Consider the following 21,251-nt stretch of genomic DNA (forward strand, 5'->3'; position numbering starts at 1 on the left):
ATATATATATATATATATATATATATATATATATATATATTTTTTTTTTACTATTTCTGTGATCAGAGAATTTCTGTATTGACTTATGAACATGTTTTCTCCGTCACTGGAATTTCATCTTCTGGGGAATTGAATATTGTACTGTTCTTACTTTTGGGGCTACACGTTGAAAACAATGATAGGTCAGATCTCAGCACTTGTTTTAGAGGGTTGTGTTCCTAGCTGCCTCTACTGCAGCAGGAGGGCCAGTGAATTACAGTCTCTATGTACACAGCAGCTTAATGTAAATTTTCAACACAATAAAGTGCTCTTGAGGACTGACCATTCTTTAACAATGTATTATGAGATTTTCATATAATTGAAACTATTTCACTGCTGCCTTACATTTCCCCTGTTCAGACTAAAGAGACACAAGTCCAAACAGTTCTTGAAATTCTTACTGTGTCATTGTTCTTAAATCAATATATAACATTGACGGTAGTTTCTTCCAGTATTTGTTGCCAATTGAAGACCAGCAAACCTCTTCTGTTTTGGTCCACAGCCCACTCCAAAAGGGTGACGGCCCACACTAGTGCCTTTATGAGAAATGTTCCAGTGTCTTAAATTTTTAATGAGGCTACAAGGAGATTAGTTCATACCTTTAGTATACCCTATTGCTTTGACTGATTTTCCAGCGGTCACTTGAGTGCGCTCCTTTTTCATGTCAATTACTCTCCTAGTTTCCTCATTTTAAAATTGTGGTGCTGGGCATTCTGTCTTATTCTATCTTTGAATGTCAAAGAATATTAAAGGATTCAGAAGGAAAACTTACTTTCTGTAATCCTTGCTTGCTCTAATGGTTATTTACTTTGAAATAAATAGCAACCCACCCTCCTCCATATTAAAACAGGAGCATAACATGGATATGGGGGACCAATACATTTTTTTTTCTTATGGCTTTTAAAAATTAACTGCCTCACTGACCTTGCTGTGCACATTGAATTGTGTTGCTTATCGGATCTATGACCTCACACATTTGAAATGTTGTGGTTAGGATCACAATTTCTTGCAGTATTTGTTGTTTCAGGATGATTGTAGGGATGTTGTAGACAAATGCATTTTAAAGTGATTCTAATAGACACTTACAAACAAAAAATAGTTTTGTCTAACCAACATCGTTTTCTTCTGAAAACTATTTAAAAAAATTGAAAGTTTTTTTTTAAGTAAGATCTGACATTCCACAGGCAGCTGGAAATAGTCTAGTTTTATGAAATCAAGGAATTTTCCATGATGTAGATCTAGGATTGTAAATATTTGCCTTTGGGGTTCAGCAGGAGGGGTCTATTGGACTAACAGTTTAGGTAGTAAGACTACTCTGGAGGTTAGATTGAGACATCTACAAGGGAAGAGACAGTGGATTCTTTGACCTTTTTAGGTTTATTTGAGGAGTATTTAGGACAGACTAGGATGGAGGAAAATCTGTTCGCAGCACTAACAGCAAGCATGTTGTTGCTTATCCCCATCCCCAGGAGAAGAGGTGCTTCTCATCCAGGAAAAACTAGATGGCATCAAGACCCGGTATTCTGAGATTACAGCAGCCAGTGCTAAAACCCTGCGGACCCTCGAGCAGGCGCGGCAGCTTGCCACCAAGTTCCATTCGACACACGAGGAGCTGAGCACCTGGCTACGGAAGGTTGAGGACGAGCTGGCGTCTGCCATAGGGCAATTACCTGCAAGTGAGCAGATACCCCAATTCCAACAGAGACAGAAGGTAAGAAACCAGAGAACATCATACGAAATATGTATGATCCATATCTTAATTAGGTATGGGCAGAATTTGATTACAGTGAATTGCATTCAAATTCTGCTGAATTCTGCAACAGGGAGGAGTGGGCATTTAGTGCTATTTTCTTTGCGGAAAATACACCCTTGCATTAAAAAAGGATGTGAGGAAGCGTTTTGTGCTAAGAAATAGAGCTGCCAAATACACTACATTGCATACCCCACGGTGCTCTGCAGTGATTACTGCAGAGAATGTAAGGATGCCGAGGTAAGTATTTAGTCACTGCAGAGTATATAAGGGTGCTGAGGGTTATGCATAACAGTGCCAAATACCAAATGGACTTAACTCTGCGTCCTTACATACTCTCAGTATATATAAGCCTTATGTTCGGTGGCATGTGTAGCTGCAGATACACATGCTGTGCATAGTCCGCCGTCTGGTGTTGGGTCGGAGTGTTACAAGTTGTTTTTCTTCGAAGAAGTCTTTTCGAGTCACGAGACCGAGGGACTCCTCCTACTTTGGTTCCATTGCGCATGGGCGTCGACTCCACGTTAGATTGTTTTTTTTCCGCCATCGGGTTCGGACGTGTTCCTTTTCGCTCCGTGTTTCGGGTCGGAAAGTTAGTCAGAATCAACGGAAAATTCGTCGGTATTGTTTAGTTCGGTATCGGGTTAGATTGGAATCGACACCGAATCTTGAAGAGCTCCGGTAGCCCTTCGGGGTAATTTCGATCCCCCGTCGGGGCCTGGTCGGCCCGACCGCGTGCAACATCGAGACTGATGGAACGGACCCCGTTCCGATTCTGTCCTAAATGCCACAGTAAATATCCCTATACAGACCAACATTTGGTCTGTAACTTGTGCCTGTCACCCGAGCACAAAGAAGAAACGTGTGAGGCCTGTCGAGCGTTTCGGTCGAGAAAAACGCTCCGAGACCGAAGAGCCAGAAGGTTGCAGATGGCGTCCACGCCGACAGGACAACAACGGTTCGAGGAAGAGGGAGAAGAAGAAACATTCTCCATCCACTAATCCGATTCCGAAGAATTCGACGTCGAAGAAACCGTGAGTAAGACGTCGAAACAAGCATCACACAGAAAAACAGACAAAGCCCAGGGGACACCACTGCCGACAGGCCATGGCTCAACCCATAAAGTAGGTGTAAAGAAATGGCTCCCTGTTGCAGTTACCCCCCACTTTTTGCCTGATACTGATGCTGACTTGACTGAGAAGAGTGCTGGGACCCTGCTAACCAGGCCCCAGCACCAGTGTTCCTTCACCTAAAATGTACCATTGTATCCACAATTGGCACACCCTGGCATTCAGATAAGTCCCTTGTAACTGGTACTTCTAGTACCAAGGGCCCTGATGCCAAGGAAGGTCTCTAAGGGCTGCAGCATGTCTTATGCCACCCTAGAGACCCCTCACTCAACACAGACACACTGCTTACAAGCCTGTGTGTGCTAGTGAGAACAAAATGGGTAAGTCGACATGGCACTCCCCTCAGGGTGCCATGCCAGCCTCTCACTGCCTATGCAGTATAGGTAAGACACCCCTCTAGCAGGCCTTACAGCCCTAAGGCAGGGTGCACTATACCATAGGTGAGGGTACCAGTGCATGAGCACTGTACCCCTACAGTGTCTAAACAAAACCTTAGACATTGTAAGTGCAGGGTAGCCATAAGAGTATATGGTCTGGGAGTCTGTCAAACACGAACTCCCCAGCACCATAATGGCTACACTGAAAACTGGGAAGTTTGGTAACAAACTTCTCAGCACAATAAATGCACACTGATGCCAGTGTACATTTTATTGTAAAATACACCCCAGAGGGCACCTTAGAGGTGCCCCCTGAAACTTAACCGACTATCTGTGTAGGCTGACTAGTTTTAGCAGCCTGCCACAAACCGAGACATGTTGCTGGCCCCATGGGGAGAGTGCCTTTGTCACTCTGAGGCCAGTAACAAAGCCTGCACTGGGTGGAGATGCTAACACCTCCCCCAGGCAGGAATTGTCACACCTGGCGGTGAGCCTCAAAGGCTCACCTCCTTTGTGCCAACCCAGCAGGACACTCCAGCTAGTGGAGTTGCCCGCCCCCTCCGGCCAGGCCCCACTTTTGGCGGCAAGGCCGGAGAAGATAATGAGAAAAACAAGGAGGAGTCACTGGCCAGTCAGGACAGCCCCTAAGGTGTCCTGAGCTGAGGTGACTCTGACTTTTTAGAAATCCTCCATCTTGCAGATGGAGGATTCCCCCAATAGGTTAGGATTGTGACCCCCTCCCCTTGGGAGGAGGCACAAAGAGGGTGTACCCACCCTCAGGGCTAGTAGCCATTGGCTACTAACCCCCCAGACCTAAACACGCCCTTAAATTTAGTATTTAAGGGCTACCCTGAACCCTAGAAAATTAGATTCCTGCAACTACAAGAAGAAGGACTGCCTAGCTGAAAACCCCTGCAGAGGAAGACCAGAAGACGACAACTGCCTTGGCTCCAGAAACTCACCGGCCTGTCTCCTGCCTTCCAAAGATCCTGCTCCAGCGACGCCTTCCAAAGGGACCAGCGACCTCGACATCCTCTGAGGACTGCCCCTGCTTCGAAAAGACAAGAAACTCCCGAGGACAGCGGACCTGCTCCAAGAAAAGCTGCAACTTTGTTTCCAGCAGCTTTAAAGAACCCTGCAAGCTCCCCGCAAGAAGCGTGAGACTTGCAACACTGCACCCGGCGACCCCGACTCGGCTGGTGGCGATCCAACACCTCAGGAGGGACCCCAAGACTACTCTAAGACTGTGAGTACCAAAACCTGTCCCCCCTGAGCCCCCACAGCGCCGCCTGCAGAGGGAATCCCGAGGCTTCCCCTGACCGCAACTCTCTGAACCTAAAGTCCCGACGCCTGGGAGAGACCCTGCACCCGCAGCCCCCAGGACCTGAAGGACCGGACTTTCACTGGAGAAGTGACCCCCAGGAGTCCCTCTCCCTTGCCCAAGTGGAGGTTTCCCCGAGGAATCCCCCCCTTGCCTGCCTGCAGCGCTGAAGAGATCCCGAGATCTCTCATAGACTAACATTGCGAACCCGACGCTTGTTTCTACACTGCACCCGGCCGCCCCCGCGCCGCTGAGGGTGAAATTTCTGTGTGGACTTGTGTCCCCCCCGGTGCCCTACAAAACCCCCCTGGTCTGCCCTCCGAAGACGCGGGTACTTACCTGCAAGCAGACCGGAACCGGGGCACCCCCTTCTCTCCATTCTAGCCTATGTGTTTTGGGCACCACTTTGAACTCTGCACCCGACCGGCCCTGAGCTGCTGGTGTGGTGACTTTGGGGTTGCTCTGAACCCCCAACGGTGGGCTACTTTGGACCAAGAACTGAACCCTGTAAGTGTCTTACTTACCTGGTAAAACTAACAAAAACTTACCTCCCCCAGGAACTGTGAAAATTGCACTGTGTCCACTTTTAAAACAGCTATTTGTCAATAACTTGAAAAGTATACATGCAATTTTTATGATTTAAAGTTCCTAAAGTACTTACCTGCAATACCTTTCGAATGAGATATTGCATGTAGAATTTGAACCTGTGGTTCTTAAAATAAACTAAGAAAAGATATTTTTCTATACAAAAACCTATTGGCTGGATTTGTCTCTGAGTGTGTGTACCTCATTTATTGTCTATGTGTATGTACAACAAATGCTTAACACTACTCCTTGGATAAGCCTACTGCTCGACCACACTACCACAAAATAGAGCATTAGTATTATCTATTTTTACCACTATTTTACCTCTAAGGGGAACCCTTGGACTCTGTGCATGCTATTCCTTACTTTGAAATAGCACATACAGAGCCAACTTCCTACAGTAGGTGACCGCCCATCGGCACCGAAAAAGGGCGAGCTGGTGCCGAGATCGTCCGACTCAGGTCGAGACACAGGCACGCAGCAATCTCGAGACCGAGATACTGCCGCAGAAAAGGGTCGACACCGAGACAGCGGCACCGAAGCTGCTCGGCACAGGGATAGCGGCACCGAAGATGGTCGACGCCAAGAAGGTACGACACCGAAAAGGAGGAAAATCTCTTCGGAGCCAAAAACAACAAAAGACACGGTTTCGGTGCCAAAACGCCCAGCAACCGAACCGAAAGCCAGTTCCTACTCAGAGGAACAATCACTGTCCTCCCAACTTCAAAAACACAGGTTTGAGGAGGAATTACAAACAACAGCTGTAGATCACACGCAAAAGCGGATCTTTATACAAAGTGGTACAGGGAAGATCAGCACCCTTCCCCCAATCAGAAGAAAAAGGAAACTAGATTTCCAACAACAAGAAAAAACACCACAAGCAAAAGTGGTGAAGAAGGTAACTCCACCACCCTCTCCACCACCGGCAACTCCTATATCACCGGCACAGACTCCGTCACAATCACCAGCTCATACCACCATGAGCCAAGATGACCAGGACGCATGGGATCTCTATGACGCCCCAGTATCGGACAATAGCCCTGAGTCGTACCCCACTAAGCCCTCACCACCTGAGGACAGTACAGCGTATGCTCAGGTGGTAGCTAGGGCAGCAGAGTTTCATAACGTATCGCTACATTCAGAGCCTATCGAGGATGACTTCCTTTTTAACACCCTGTCCTCCACCCATAGCAATTATCAAAGCCTTCCTATGCTCCCTGGAATGCTAAGGCACGCTAAACAAATCTTTAAGGAGCCAGTTAAAAGCAGAGCAATAACCCCAAGGGTGGAGAAGAAATACAAGGCACCACCCACAGACCCTGCTTTTATTACATCACAACTGACACCAGATTCAGTTGTCGTAGGAGCAGCTCGTAAAAGAGCCAACTCGCACACATCAGGCGACGCACCACCTCCAGACAAGGAGAGCCGAAAGTTTGATGCAGCCGGGAAAAGGGTTGCAGTACAAGCTGCAAATCAGTGGCGCATCGCCAACTCGCAGGCACTCCTAGCGCGATATGACAGAGCCCATTGGGACGAGATGCAGCATCTCATCGAGCACCTCCCCAAAGAATTCCAAAAACGGGCAAAACAAGTGGTTGAAGAGGGACAAAACATATCCAACAACCAAATCCGTTCTTCTATGGATGCAGCAGATACAGCTGCAAGAACTATAAATACTGCTGTAACGATAAGGAGGCACGCATGGCTGCGCACATCCGGCTTCAAACCTGAGATACAACAGGCAGTGCTCAATATGCCGTTCAATGAACAACAATTGTTTGGACCAGAAGTGGACACTGCAATTGAAAAATTAAAGAAAGACACTGACACAGCTAAAGCCATGGGCGCACTCTATTCCCCGCAGGGCAGAGGCACATTTCGCAAAACTACTTTCAGAGGAGGGTTTCGAGGTCAAGCCACACAAGCCAGCACCTCACAAACGACACCGTCTACCTACCAGGGACAGTATCAAAGGGGAGGCTTTCGGGGCCAATACAGAGGGGGCCAATTCCCAAGAAACCGGGGAAAATTTCAAGGGCCCAAAACCCCTCAAAACAAGCAGTGACTCACAAGTCACTCAACCCCTTCACACAACACCAGTGGGGGGAAGACTAAGCCAGTTCCACAAATCATGGGAAGAAATAACAACAGACACTTGGGTCTTAGCAATTATCCAACATGGTTATTGCATAGAATTTCTCCAACTCCCTCCAAACGTCCCACCGAAAAAACACAAGATGTCCAAACAGCATATAGACCTTCTAGGACTAGAAGTTCAAGCATTACTGCAAAAAGACGCAATAGAATTAGTACCAAAAACACAAAAGAACACAGGAGTTTACTCACTGTACTTTCTAATACCGAAAAAGGACAAAAGTCTGAGACCAATATTGGATCTCAGAACACTAAACACCTACATCAAATCTGACCACTTTCACATGGTCACGTTACAAGACGTAATACCACTACTGAAACAGCAAGACTACATGACAACGTTAGATCTAAAAGACGCATATTTCCATATACCGATACATCCCTCGCACAGGAAATACCTAAGGTTTGTATTCAAAGGAATACATTACCAATTCAAAGTGTTGCCATTCGGAATAACGACAGCACCAAGAGTCTTTACAAAATGTCTAGCAGTAGTAGCTGCACATATCAGGAGGCAGCAAATACACGTGTTCCCGTACCTAGACGATTGGTTAATCAAAACCAACTCGCTAACAAAGTGTTTACACCACACAGATTATGTTATACAAACCCTTTTCAAACTGGGTTTCTCCATCAACTATGCAAAGTCACACCTTTTGCCGTGTCAAACACAGCAATACTTAGGAGCGACAATCAACACAACAAAAGGGATAGCCACTCCAAGTCCACAAAGGGTTCAAAATTTTCACAAGGTGATACAAGCTATGTATCCAACACAAAAGATACACGCAAAGATGGTCTTAAAACTCCTAGGCATGATGTCCTCATGCATAGCTATTGTCCCAAACGCAAGATTGCACATGCGGCCCTTACAACAGTGCCTAGCATCACAATGGTCACATGCACAGGGTCACCTTCTAGATCTGGTGTTGATAGACCGCCAAACATACATCTCGCTTCTATGGTGGAACAGTACAAATTTAAACAAAGGGCGGCCTTTCCAAGACCCAGTGCCACAATACGTGATAACAACAGATGCTTCCATGACAGGGTGGGGAGCACACCTCAATCAACACAGCATCCAAGGACAATGGGACGTACATCAAAGAAAGTTTCATATAAATCACCTAGAATTGTTAGCAGTATTTCTAGCGTTGAAAGCATTCCAACCAATGATAACCCACAAATACATTCTTGTCAAAACAGACAACATGATGACAATGTATTATTTAAACAAACAGGGGGGAACACACTCGACACAGTTGTGTCTCCTCACACAAAAAATATGGCATTGGGCAATTCACAACCATATTCGCCTAATAGCACAGTTTATTCCAGGGATCCAGAACCAGCTAGCAGACAATCTCTCTCGGGATCACCAACAGGTCCACGAATGACCCCCAAATCCTGAACACTTACTTCCAAATTTGGGGAACACCTCAAATAGATCTATTTGCAACAAAAGAAAACGCAAAATGCCAAAACTTCGCATCCAGGTACCCACACCGGCAATCTCAAGGCAATGCACTACGGATGAATTGGTCAGGGATATTTGCGTACGCTTTTCCCCCCTCTCCCTCTCCTTCCATATCTAGTAAACAGATTGAGTCAAAACAAACTCAAACTCATACTAATAGCACCAACATGGGCAAGACAACCTTGGTATACCACACTACTAGACCTGTCAGTAGTACCTCATGTCAAACTACCCAACAGGCCAGATCTGTTAACACAACACAAACAACAGATCAGGCATCCAAACCCAGCATCGCTGAATCTAGCAATTTGGCTCCTGAAATCCTAGAATTTGGACACTTGAACCTCACACAAGAATGTATGGAGGTCATAAAACAAGCTAGAAGGCCATCCACTAGATACTGCTATGCAAGTAAATGGAAAAGATTTGTTTGTTACTGCCATAATAATCAAGTCCAACCATTGCATGCATCTCCAAAAGATGTAGTAGGATATTTACTATATCTACAAAAATCAAATCTAGCTTTTAATTCTATAAAAATACATCTCGCAGCAATATCTGCTTACCTGCAGATTACTCATTCAACTTCCCTATTTAGAATACCGGTCATTAAAGCGTTTATGGAGGGCCTAAAGAGAATAATACCACCAAGGACACCACCTGTTCCTTCATGGAACCTCAACATTGTCTTGACAAGGCTCATGGGTCCACCTTTCGAACCCATGCATTCTTGTGAAATGCAATACTTAACGTGGAAAGTTGCATTTCTCATTGCCATTACATCTCTAAGAAGAGTAAGTGAAATTCAGGCATTTAATATACAAGAACCATTTATTCAAATACACAAAAATAAGGTAGTTCTAAGAACCAACCCAAAATTCTTACCAAAGGTCATCTCACCGTTCCACTTAAATCAAACAGTAGAATTGCCAGTGTTCTTTCCACAGCCAGACTCAATAGCTGAAAGAGCACTACATACATTAGACATCAAAAGAGCACTAATGTACTACATTAACAGAACAAAACTAATTAGGAAAATAAAACAACTATTTATTGCATTTCAAAAACCTCATACAGGAAATCCAATATCAAAACAAGGTATAGCTAGATGGATAGTTAGGTGCATCCAAACCAGCTATCTTAAAGCAAAGAGACAGCTGCCTATTACACCAAAGGCACACTCAACCAGAAAGAAAGGTGCTACCATGGCCTTTCTAGGAAATATTCCAATGAACGAAATATGTAAGGCAGCAACATGGTCTACGCCTCACACATTTACTAAGCACTACTGTGTAGACGTGTTATCTGCACAACAAGCCACAGTAGGTCAAGCTGTACTAAGAACTTTATTTCAAACTACTTCCACTCCTACAGGCTGAACCACCGCTTTTGAGGAGATAACTGCTTACTAGTCTATGCACAGCATGTGTATCTGCAGCTACACATGCCACCGAACGGAAAATGTCACTTACGCAGTGTACATCTGTTCGTGGCATTAGTCGCTGCAGATTCACATGCGCCCACCCGCCTCCCCGGGAGCCTGTAGCCGTTTGGAAGTAATCTTCAACATTTTTACATTTGTAAATATATTACTTTAACCTTCATTTTGTACATACTTAGTCATTCCATTGCATGGGCACTATTACTAACATACACAACTCCTACCTCACCCTCTGCGGGGAAAACAATCTAACATGGAGTCGACGCCCATGCGCAATGGAACCAAAGTAGGAGGAGTCCCTCGGTCTCGTGACTCGAAAAGACTTCTTCGAAGAAAAACAACTTGTAACACTCCGACCCAACACTAGACGGCGGACTATGCACAGCATGTGAATCTGCAGCGACTAATGCCACGAACAGATGTACACTGGATAAGTGACATTTTCCATACTCTTGAGTATGTAAGGACGCCGAGGGGTATGCACAGCAGTGCCAAATACATTGAAATTTAATCTGCAGCCCTTTTTAAACATCAAACACTGCAGATTAATTTCACCAGCGGAGCAGCGGAATTTTTAATAATTTCTCATTACAACAGTAACACGGAATTACCAAATTCCGCCGACCGAATTAAAAATAAGCCCCCTACTACTCTTTGTGGTAGCCAGTTAGGCACCACTATCTGGGTGATGGCAGCGATGGTGTAGGCTTCTTCTAATGTTACAAACCATACTCATCGAACTTTAGGGAGGTTTCTGTGGAGAGAGAGAGTGCCCTGAAGCAGCTAAAGTGTGGAAAACCAAGCAAAGTGTGTGTTTTTGTGGGAAAGCTCCATGATACCGCATTTGTTGTTTTGTCAGGAACCCTCGGTATGGAGTACCTGCAACAGGGAGACTCAAAGAAATTTGCTGTATTGTTTATATGTTCTTGTTGGTGTGTTGTCATTTGGTGACACAACTACGTGGTATGCTGTGTAATGTTTTGGATATTGTGTTGTGCAAAGATCAAGAAGGGGTTGTTGTGTTTTGAAAAGGGTACTGCAGGAGGGGGGGTGTTATGAAGACATTGAGGAAGGGAGTGCTGTTTGGAAAAGTCTGTAGTCAGGTGTGGTGAAATTCATGTTGCAGAGGCTTCTGTTATGGGAATGCATATTATGCCCTTGAATGGGATGCTACATCATGGGAAAAAACCCTTCAATGGGTGCTGGTACTCCCATAGGGGATGCACTGTCTGTGATGGCTGTGCCGGGACTTATGTAGGGATAGCTGTACTGTAGGAATGCTTTGATGCGAGAGGTGCTGTTCTGCAGATAGGGATTAGGTATTGTGTGTTTTTTTTTCCCCAAGTGTGGTGTTGAGACTGGACATGCACAGAGTTGTACGTTTATTGGATCCTCTTGTCCAGCAGCTGATCAGGCACTGTGCTCCGAGGGCTTTTATAGGAGGTCTACTTAACCACTATTGATCTTTTTGTATGGGTGCATATTGTGTTTGGTATTCACTAGCATCAAGTCCTAGTCTGGGCTTGTCCAGTATTCGCTTTTCTAGCCCATCTAGATCATGATTAAGATATCAGCATTTCTACAAAAGATTCCCCTCTGACTGTTATTTTAGATTCAGTTTTGTTTATCTGTGAGAGCTTCTGTATTCTGCTACTAATCACACAGGAAATCTTTAGCGGCAACCTTTGAGGAAATTTAATTTGCGTCTGTGAAATCTTCCTCAAAGAAAGCTGTGTTTATGGAAAGAGTGGCCATTCAGAAGCTCTCTTCATTAGTTTTCATCAAGCTTCGTGACAAGATATATCTCTGGAGTCACATATGTAAACTGACAGCAGATAGCTCCATGATGGCTGAATGCTTTGCCTACACCCACATAAAACTACACCTTGCAAATTGCGGTGGAAAATTCAATTCAGTTTAGAAAAATAATGTCTAGAACTGATCTATTCTTTTCTTCTTGACAGAAGCAGACATCCCAAATCCCATAAATGGTTTCAGGGTGCGTAATAGCCCCCTAAGTGAACCCCACAAACAAATTATGCCAGAGTAGCAAAGAAGGCGTTCTACTCATAGAGCGGTCTCCATTCATCCATTCGCCCAACAGTGGCGTGCCAGGGCCTGAGACAGTAAAAATGTATATGGAATGGAAACTTAAATTTTTACACCTTGCTCATCGACGCTACAAACAGTACACCAGTGTTGACTGCACTTAGAAATAAGTTATTTGCGATTCCTCCATGCCAAATCCTCCTACATCAGATTCAAGTTCCACATTCAAAAGTAGTTAACATGCAAAACAGTGCTTTTACCATTATTCAGGTTCACCTTCTCTAAGCAGACTATTTAATAATCTTGAACATCAACAATTAAAAAGAGGGAATGACCTCTGAAGCCTGGCATGTTCTTCAAAGCACGGAGTACCAAAGGGCCACGGACTCAACCTTTGTAAAGCCTATTACAAAGCTGTTGCCCCCACAGAGGAGAAAGAGTTCTTTAAAGAGGTAGTATGAGGCAAAATATCTGATAGAGACTTCTAGTTGCAGATTCCTGACCTTAGAATTTCCTTCAGCCATCAGACTTGATCCAGAGATTTTTCTTCGAGCAGTACCCTTGTGCGCCGTCAGGTGGTGTTGGTCAACTCCGCATTTGTCGTTGGCATCATGGTCACCGTTATGACTTTGCGGTCATATACAGGCGCCACCCTGGTGCGCTGACATCAGTTCTTTTCTTTCCGCACCAGTCTATGCGCCGATCTTACTGTCAGTCGCTTTTTGACTGACTTCTTGACGATGTTTGTTTTTTTACACTACTTGGTGCGTCGAGATGTCTCGCAAGACCAGATTCAAGCCATGCGACTCCTGTTACCACATGATGTCAGTGATGGATCTGCACCTCTTGTGCTTGTGGTGCCTGGAGCGTGATGATGACCCAAAGTCGTGCTCCGAGTCCAGAAGCATGCACCCGAAGGCTTTGAAGGAGTGGTCCCGGCTGTTCAAGGCAGCCCAGAACTTGGCTCCGTTGCTCCCGGTCTTATTTGGCCGTCCCACTTCAAATCATTGTGACATTCGGGTCACAAGAAGACGTTGAAAAAGAACAAACGTTCTTCAAATTCACCCTATCGCTCGGTTGAAGCGGGAGGAGCATTGCTGCTCTTGGTCTCAATGCTCAGAGCCTGCTTCTGGGTCGGCTCCACTCCTCCCAGAGTTTCCAGGTGCCGGAGCCACCCCTGCCCAACTGCAAAATTTTTACGAGGCCATGCTCCTAATTTTTTGGCAGTCTGACCCTCCTGTGGCACCCTCTGGCTCAGTGGGGCTCAAGGAGACCCCCTCGGGTTCCACACCAGCGGCTTCCGCCTCGGATCCGGAGGGCACCCTAGGATCCGTTACCAGATAAGTGCAGACGCCAGTTGTGTCATCGTGACCTACCCCGGTGCTGGTAAGGACATTCCAGACGCCAGTGGGGCCCACGATCGACTTCGATCCCATACTGATTACCGACTCTGACTCGGAACGACGTCACCCAACGCCAATTCCATCTTCGGTGACTTTGCTCCCTAGGTTGGATACTAACCCTTATGCCTATCGGTACGAGTACGGTAAGAGTATGGAAGTGTTTTTCTGTAACCTTTAGAATTCCATCTAGAAGATCCTGAAATTGACTGGGGTCAGGAATTGGGCAAAGCCGATGGTCTTGATACCTCCCCTGATGCTGGCTTCCTTTCTCCCCCTACCGTGGCTATTGAGGTGGGAGTCTCTTATTCCATGGTAGTGAGAAGAGCGGCTGAGGTCCTCAACCTCGAGGTGCCTTCGGTGGCTGTCAGGACTAACCTCCTGACTGAGTTGCTTCAGCCGGGACTTTTATGTCTGAACTCCTTTTATGTCTGAGCCCCTTTCGCCTTTCAACAAAGCCCTCACTTATGTCCTGCAGGGGACGTGGTCTATACCCAGCACAGAGGCTCCTATCAACAGGACAATCGCCAGCTGCCATAGGCCTGCGCCTATCAACCCTAAATTCCTGACCCTACATCTCAGTCCTCAGAGTTTGGTCATCCAGGCTTCTTCCTCTTCTGGTGCATTCCCATCTGCAACCCCCGGATAGGGAATCAAAACGACTGGACCAACTTGGGAAGAAGTTATTCTCTTCCTCAAGTCGCCATTGCTGTCCGTGAACGGCACATGCCTTTTGGGCTGCTATTCCCATACTGTATGGGATACGGTTGTGCAGGTGCTGCTGAAGGTCCCGGAGGAGGTCTAGGCCATTCTCTCCCAAACTGTTGCTGACTGGAGAGATGCAGCCAAGTTCTTGTGTCCTTGTGGGCTGGACACGACCAACTCACTAGGCAGATAGGTTGCATCCACAGTGACTTTGAGGCAGTACGCTTGGTTGAGGACATCTTGCTTTTTCAGGGTATGCCCACCTATGGGCATGCCCTTCAATGGCATCCGTCTCTTCTGAGACAAAGAAGACTCAAAGCTTGAGCACTTTAAGGAGTTTCTTGCTACGGCTCGATCCCTTGGCTTTGCAGCTGCTCCTCGCCCTCCCTCAGTCCACTTTTTGCCCCTTTTGTGGCTACAGAAGGGGTTCCCACCCGCGTCCATTCCCCTCCAGCCACCGTGCCGTGCATGCTGCCCAGCCTCTGCGTAGATGAGGACATGGGATCCAGCGTTTCTGTGGCTCAGGGAGCCAACGGTCCGCCCAGTTCAACCCTCTCCATGGCTGCAGCCACCAAACGTTTTTAGTCTGACGCTCCATCACGGACCAGTTGGAGGCAGGATTTGCCATCACCTGCCCCGCTGGGAATCCATCAGGACTGACTGATGAGTTTTGCAAATTGTCTGAAGGGGCTACACCCCCCCCTTCAAGGCTACCCCTCTGGCCATGCCACCATCCTACAATCGAATGACGAAGGATAACTTGGCACTTCTCCGCGAGACAGTTATGGCTATTACGGCTCTTTTGGCCAAGGGAGCCATAGAGAGGTTCCCTGTGCCAGAAGTATGTAGTGGTTGTTATTCCCGCTACTTTCTGGTACCCAAAAAGGGCAAAGGTCTCAGTCCTATCCTAGACGTCTGGTCCCTCAGTCTCTTCCTCAGAAAGGAGAAGTTCAAAATGTTCACTCTGGCTCAGATCCTATCTGCCCAGGAGACTGGAAGTTGGCGTTGGACTTGTAGGAGGCCTACTTTCACATTCCCATCCCGCCTGCCCACAGATGTGACTTGCTGTTTGTGGTAGGTCAAGAGTGCTTTCAATTCCTGTGCTCCCCTTTGGCCTTACTAGCGCCCTTCTGATGTTCACGGAAGTGATGGTGGTGGTCGCAGTTCACCTGCATCGGCTCGGGTTTCAATCTTCCCCTACCTCGATGAGTGATTGTTGATGGCAGGCTGGCCCCATGCTGTCTGTTTCTCCTCCTGCATTCGCTCGGGCTCACTATAAACATGCCGAAGTCACATCTGACTCCCCCTCAGACGCTCCCTTTCATGGGAGCTGTTCTGGAGATAGAGCAGTTTTGGGCCTATCCTCCCGAGCGTAGAGTCCAGGATATTCAGGCTCGGATCCGATGTTTCAGCCTTTGTCTTGGGTTTTGGTGAGAATGACTGAGGCTGCTGGGCCACTTGGCCTCCTGCATTCTGCTAGTCACACTTGCCAGATGGCATATGCAGGCTTTGCAGTCGGACCTGAAGTTCCAGTGGGCGCAGCATCAGGGGAATCTCTCCAACATGGTCCAGATCTCGGAGGAAACTGCACAAGATGCAGTGGTGACTTCTGAACGGCGATCGGGTCAAGGGCACATCCCTCTCTCTTCCCTAACCAGGTCCAACAGTAGTGACAGATACGTCATGTAGGAAAGTACCCTCTTTTTGGCACAGCTCCCCCCCCACTTTTTGCCTGCTGTCAGTGTGTTTTGACTGTGTTCACTGGGATCCTGCTAATTAGGACCCCAGTGACTGCGTTCTCTCCCTCTAAATTGAGTTGCCTGGGACTTAGCACTTCCCACAATTGGCATACTGGTGCCCCCATATAAGTCCCTAGTATATGGTACTTAGGTACCCAAGGCATTGGGGCAACAGGTGTTCCCCATGGGCTACAGCATGTATTGTACCACCCGTGGGAGCCCATGCAAAATGTGTCTGCAGGCCTGCCATTGCAGCCTGCGTGAAAAGGTGCATGCACCCTTTCACTACAGGTCACTACAATTCACCCTTATGGCACTATCTGGGTTACGCAAGAAGGGCACCAAATGTGCCATTCAAAGGAAACCAGTGACTTGGGGACACCGCTGGTGTCCCAATGCCCTGGGTACCTAAGTACCATATACTAGGGACTTATAAGGGGACACCAGTATGCCAATTGTGGAGTGCACAAAGGTCCATGGTAACTAAATTTGGAGGGAGAGAGCACAATCACTGGGGTCCTGGTTAGCAAGATCCCAATGAAAACAGTCTAAGCACACTGATAGCAGGCGAAATGTGGGGGTAAGCATGCCAAAAAGAGAGTACTTTCCTACAGGCCAATCCATCACCTTGCCTACTTTTTCAGCACCCCCACATCCTCGTGAAGAGGAGAGACTCCACGGTCTGGATCCAAAAAAGTTTGGCATTCTACCTTAATCGTACCAAAGACTTGCGGGTGGCCAATCAACTCTTTGGTGGTTATGTGGGTGCCAACAAAGGCCAGTGCAGAAGAGAACCATATCTAGATTGGTTGTTCTCTGCATCAAAATGTGGTACGCTTTGGCTAAGAATCAAACCCTTGCTGGTTTGTCTGCTCATTCTACCAGAGCAACAGCTGCAACCACTGCATTAGCATGGTGAGTTTCAGTCCTGGACATCTGCCAGGAAGCAACTTGGGCATCCATGCACACATTCACTTAACACTACTGCCTGAACATTCAGGTCCGCAGGGACTGCTACTTTGGCATTTCGGTCCTGCAGGACTTCCTAGTATGATCTTAGTTTGCAGATCCACCTCCAGGGATGGTATTGCTTGGGTATCTATTCCAAGCTAAGGAATCTGCAATTAGAAGTCTCTATCAGGTAAACAAGATCCTTAACTTCGGTAACAAATTATCTGTCAGAGACATATTCTAATTGCAGATTTGAATTGGTAGAGGTGATGTTCAAGATAACTTTTTATTTCTTGAGAGACAATGTCAGAAGCAGCCCACCAAGGTCTACTACTGCAGAGGCTGCACATGTTTAGTTGGGGACCTTGGTACGAGGAGGGTGTTATTTGACCTGTGCTTCCATCTGTTTCACAGGAGCTGAAGAAGGAAGTGATGGAGCAGCGGCTAGTGCTGGACACTGTGAATGAAGTCAGCAGCGCCTTACTGGAGTTGGTGCCCTGGAGAGCTCGGGACGGGTTGGACAAGCTTGTGTCAGAAGCCAATGAGCAGTACAAATCCATCAGTGACACTGTTGCACAGCGGGTAGACCAGATCGATGCAGCCATACAGCGGTCCCAGCAGGTAGGGCTCCTTCAAAGTTTCCCCGTTAAGCACTTTTTACTGTTCAGTCTATTTTTTATGTCTTAAGGATAGTTTTTTATGTTTAAGGGGAAAATCAACATTTGGAGGAAGGAATATTAGTGGCAGTTCCTTATTTCTAGTGATGTGAAGTTTATTTACAGTGTACTTGCACAATATTTTAAAAAAAAGGGTTAATAGGCAGAGCAGAAATCCTTTCTGATTCTTAGTTTATGACTGACCACCTGAACATGGGTTGATTATTGAGTTAGTTTGAATCTCATTTTTAATTTCCCAAAGATGTGCTGTTTGTGGAGGTGGTGTGCACCCTTTCCCTTTCCCAAACTCCTGAATTTGGTTGATTGTGCAGTTAGTGGTGGTCCGTCCCTCTTGTTCCACTGAGATGGTCTGGCTGTGGCGTTACCGTGGTTGTGTCCCTCCTATGGCACAGCATCTAGAACACTGAAAGGGTCTGTTATTGAAATTGGAGTGGGTCTACCCCACCCCCATATCTCTGTGGTAGGTTGATTGTGTAGGTCTCCTCTCCCCCCCCACCCCCAAAGGACTGAATAGAGTTAGCGCTGGCTACACCCACTCTTTATCTAGGAATGGTCATGGAGATTATATTGATCTCCCCTTCTCCTTCTCACACAAGTACATGAGTTTAGCTGATGGTAAGGTTAGTGTGAGTCATGATCTTGAGTACACATACAGATGTGTGGGGGCCCAGCTGAACTGATTGCCTCAGGGTTCATACAGAATACATGCAGTATTATTTAGGCACAGCTGAGCTGAATATCTCAGCTAACGCATGACATTGTTAGGCATGTAGCGCTGCATGCTTTTCTTGTGTTTCCTCACAGGATGATGGTGAATGCCTCATGGCCACTCTGCAGATTTTACATGTTTCTGTGTGCTTCCCTGGGCAGGATGGTGTGACTGCAAATCACAAACATTTATGTGTGTTTCCCTACCAAATTCTCAATCATGGCCATAGTGCCTACCGCATGCAAGTCTGCGTGCAAGAATTAGCAGCTTGGCTATGGTACATACCACATACAGAGTGGCATGCCGACCTTGGCAGCCATATTTTGGTGCAGGCAGTACATCACAATTCATTTGCAAAAGAGAGTGAATTGAGATGCAAAGGTTTGGGGGCAACCTTTTAGGTAACGTCTGTAATGCTACCTCTCTTGTCCTTTCATAATCACAGTTAGTTGACAGCCACTTTGCCTCACTCACTGCTCCAGGTTTGGTGCCCTTTAAGGGGATATCTACACAAGCTTTGTTGCAGCTGCTGCGAAACCTCAATGTTCGCGTCAACACGCTTACATGGTGCTTTGTAACTGGGCTAAATTTGGTTCTATCGCTACAGACTCCACTGTACTAGCCCAAGATTACAATACTAAAAAAATATACAACATTTATTTATACAACAGTCACTAAGGGTGGAAATGTGGAGTATGTGCTGTCCAAAGGTCTCATTTCTAATCATGTGATCAAGGTAAAGAGTATGGACTGGAGTTTAATGATTGGATAAGGGAATCTTGAAACGGGTCCATCGCTTCCAGGTAATGTAAGTAAAATGGATGGTGCACCTGAAACCTTGCCACAGGGACCTGGGCTGCCCTTGCCTAGATCCCAGTATTGAGGATAATGGAAAGATTTGTCCAGCAACCGCAATGTTCAGCTGTGATATTCCACATACACAAGGTTTTTCCTTTGGTGTAGTCACCTCTAGCCTGTGAAAGTGTTGATGGCTCGTAGCGTGCTTTCTGAAACGCCATCAAGGTAGAGATAGCTATGTTACATAATACTCAATGCACTACTTTAAAACAAATAAGCCTCAAGGTAGCTCCGGAATGGTCTTTCCTTTCCTAGCTAAAAATATAGTATGTGGTCTGTCTCTGATGGTGATTTGTGCTGTGTTTGTGCGACTGTCACAGTTCCTGAATACATATGAGAGGTATTATCTTGTGTTAGGTGGACCAGCAGGCAGTGCTATAAGCCTTGCCCTTTCTCACTGTACCTTTGAGCTTTGTGTTGCCCAGTAAATAATCTGCTCTTTCTTGTGCTTTAAAGAGCATTTCCTGTGATGTTCTCGTTCATGCTGTGTAAGTCCTATATGTCATTGTCTGCAGTATGCTATTTTAAAACGAACTGTATTTTATTTTCCTATATGCAATGTGTGAGGCTTTGTCTATGCTCATTGCACTGTATGAAGGCCTATTTGTGCAGTTGTTTCTTGTAAACTATATTGAGACCTTCCTGGTCTCTGCTCTCCTGAATGCAAAGCTTTGTGCTTTTGGATGTTGTCTGAAGCCCTCTCTGCTCAGTGCTTCCGTACATTGAATAAGTCAGATGGGAAGTCTCCTCAGAGATGCAGTCTTCTGTAAGCTTTGTTGCTTTCTGCACAATTCTTCTATAGACTAACTTCCTGATCATTGCTCCATTCTCTATTAAGCCATGTGATGGCCTGTTTGTTGCCTGTGCTCCATGTGCTTGTCTTGTTAATGCTCTGCAATGCTTGTCGTCTTCCTCTCTGCCAGTATGAGCAGGCCACTGATGCAGAGTTAGCCTGGGTCGCAGAGACCAAGCGGAAACTGCTGGCACTGGGTCCAATCCGATTAGAGCAGGATCAGACCACCGCGCAGCTGCAAGTGCAGAAGGTACGTGCAGCATGTCTAAAGAGGAGTCTGGTGTATAGGCAGCATTGGCATGATATCTAGGGGATGGGCAGCAAGCAGAGGCATGTCTTGTGCATGAGCATCATATCTGGAGGTCTGTGTAATTTTGGGTGGAGGATCAGGGCATAGACAGCATGAATGATCCAGGGCATGGCAAGCATGGGAGGGTCAGGGCATGCAACGTACTCTGCATGGGCACTGTAAGTGGTCGTTAGCTTGGATGCATGAGAGATCTTGGGGTGTGAGCAGCATGGGGGTTTTGGGGCATGCGGGTTTGGACCATGTAAGGCAGGATGTGTGATGCAGGGGATGGGCAGACGTCTGGTAGGTGATGCATGCAAGTATTACATACCTGCGGGAGGCATGTGCAGGTTCTTAAGCAGCTCATAGCCAGTGGAGCACTATTATGCATGGGCCCGTCAGCAGTTGCTGCATCTGGAAGACTAGCTGCTCGGCCATCAAGTTATGGGAATAAAAGGGACACATCCAGAACATGAACAAATTTGTCGTCGTATGCAGGTTGGTTGCCACGTAAGCTACACAATCCTCTCTCTCTTTGTCTCTTTAACTCACACTTCATTAATCATCAACATCTGCAGAGGTGGAAGATACAGGCGTGTTCAGGCCTTGCTGAGCTTTCCTTTACTCTTATGGGGTCTCCTCTTCCATATTCCTTTACTATTGACACCTATCTGAAAGGTAGCGGCAGCCTAGTTATGCCTTGGTTCTCTGACGTCACTCCTCCTTTGTCTCACAGTGTTGTAGTTCTCCCCATTTTCAACTGGAGTGCTATGTGACATGGATACTCAGTTAAAAACACACTTC

At 46.5% G+C, this 21,251-nt stretch overlaps 1 protein-coding gene across 3 annotated transcripts in view; it reads left to right on the top strand.

Annotated features, from left to right (window-relative positions):
* Nucleotides 1-21,251, top strand: part of MACF1 (microtubule actin crosslinking factor 1) — a 1,225,213-nt gene that overhangs the window by 770,239 nt on the left and 433,723 nt on the right. For all 3 annotated transcript variants that reach the window (XM_069223412.1, XM_069223414.1, XM_069223413.1), the window contains 3 exons: nt 1,509-1,750; nt 17,536-17,742; nt 20,289-20,408. In XM_069223412.1, coding sequence (XP_069079513.1) covers nt 1,509-1,750; nt 17,536-17,742; nt 20,289-20,408 — 569 coding nt within the window. The remainder of the gene's footprint in view (nt 1-1,508; nt 1,751-17,535; nt 17,743-20,288; nt 20,409-21,251) is intronic.

This window comes from Pleurodeles waltl, chromosome 3_1 (assembly GCF_031143425.1).
Source record: "Pleurodeles waltl isolate 20211129_DDA chromosome 3_1, aPleWal1.hap1.20221129, whole genome shotgun sequence".
NCBI classification, from domain to species: domain Eukaryota; kingdom Metazoa; phylum Chordata; class Amphibia; order Caudata; family Salamandridae; genus Pleurodeles; species Pleurodeles waltl.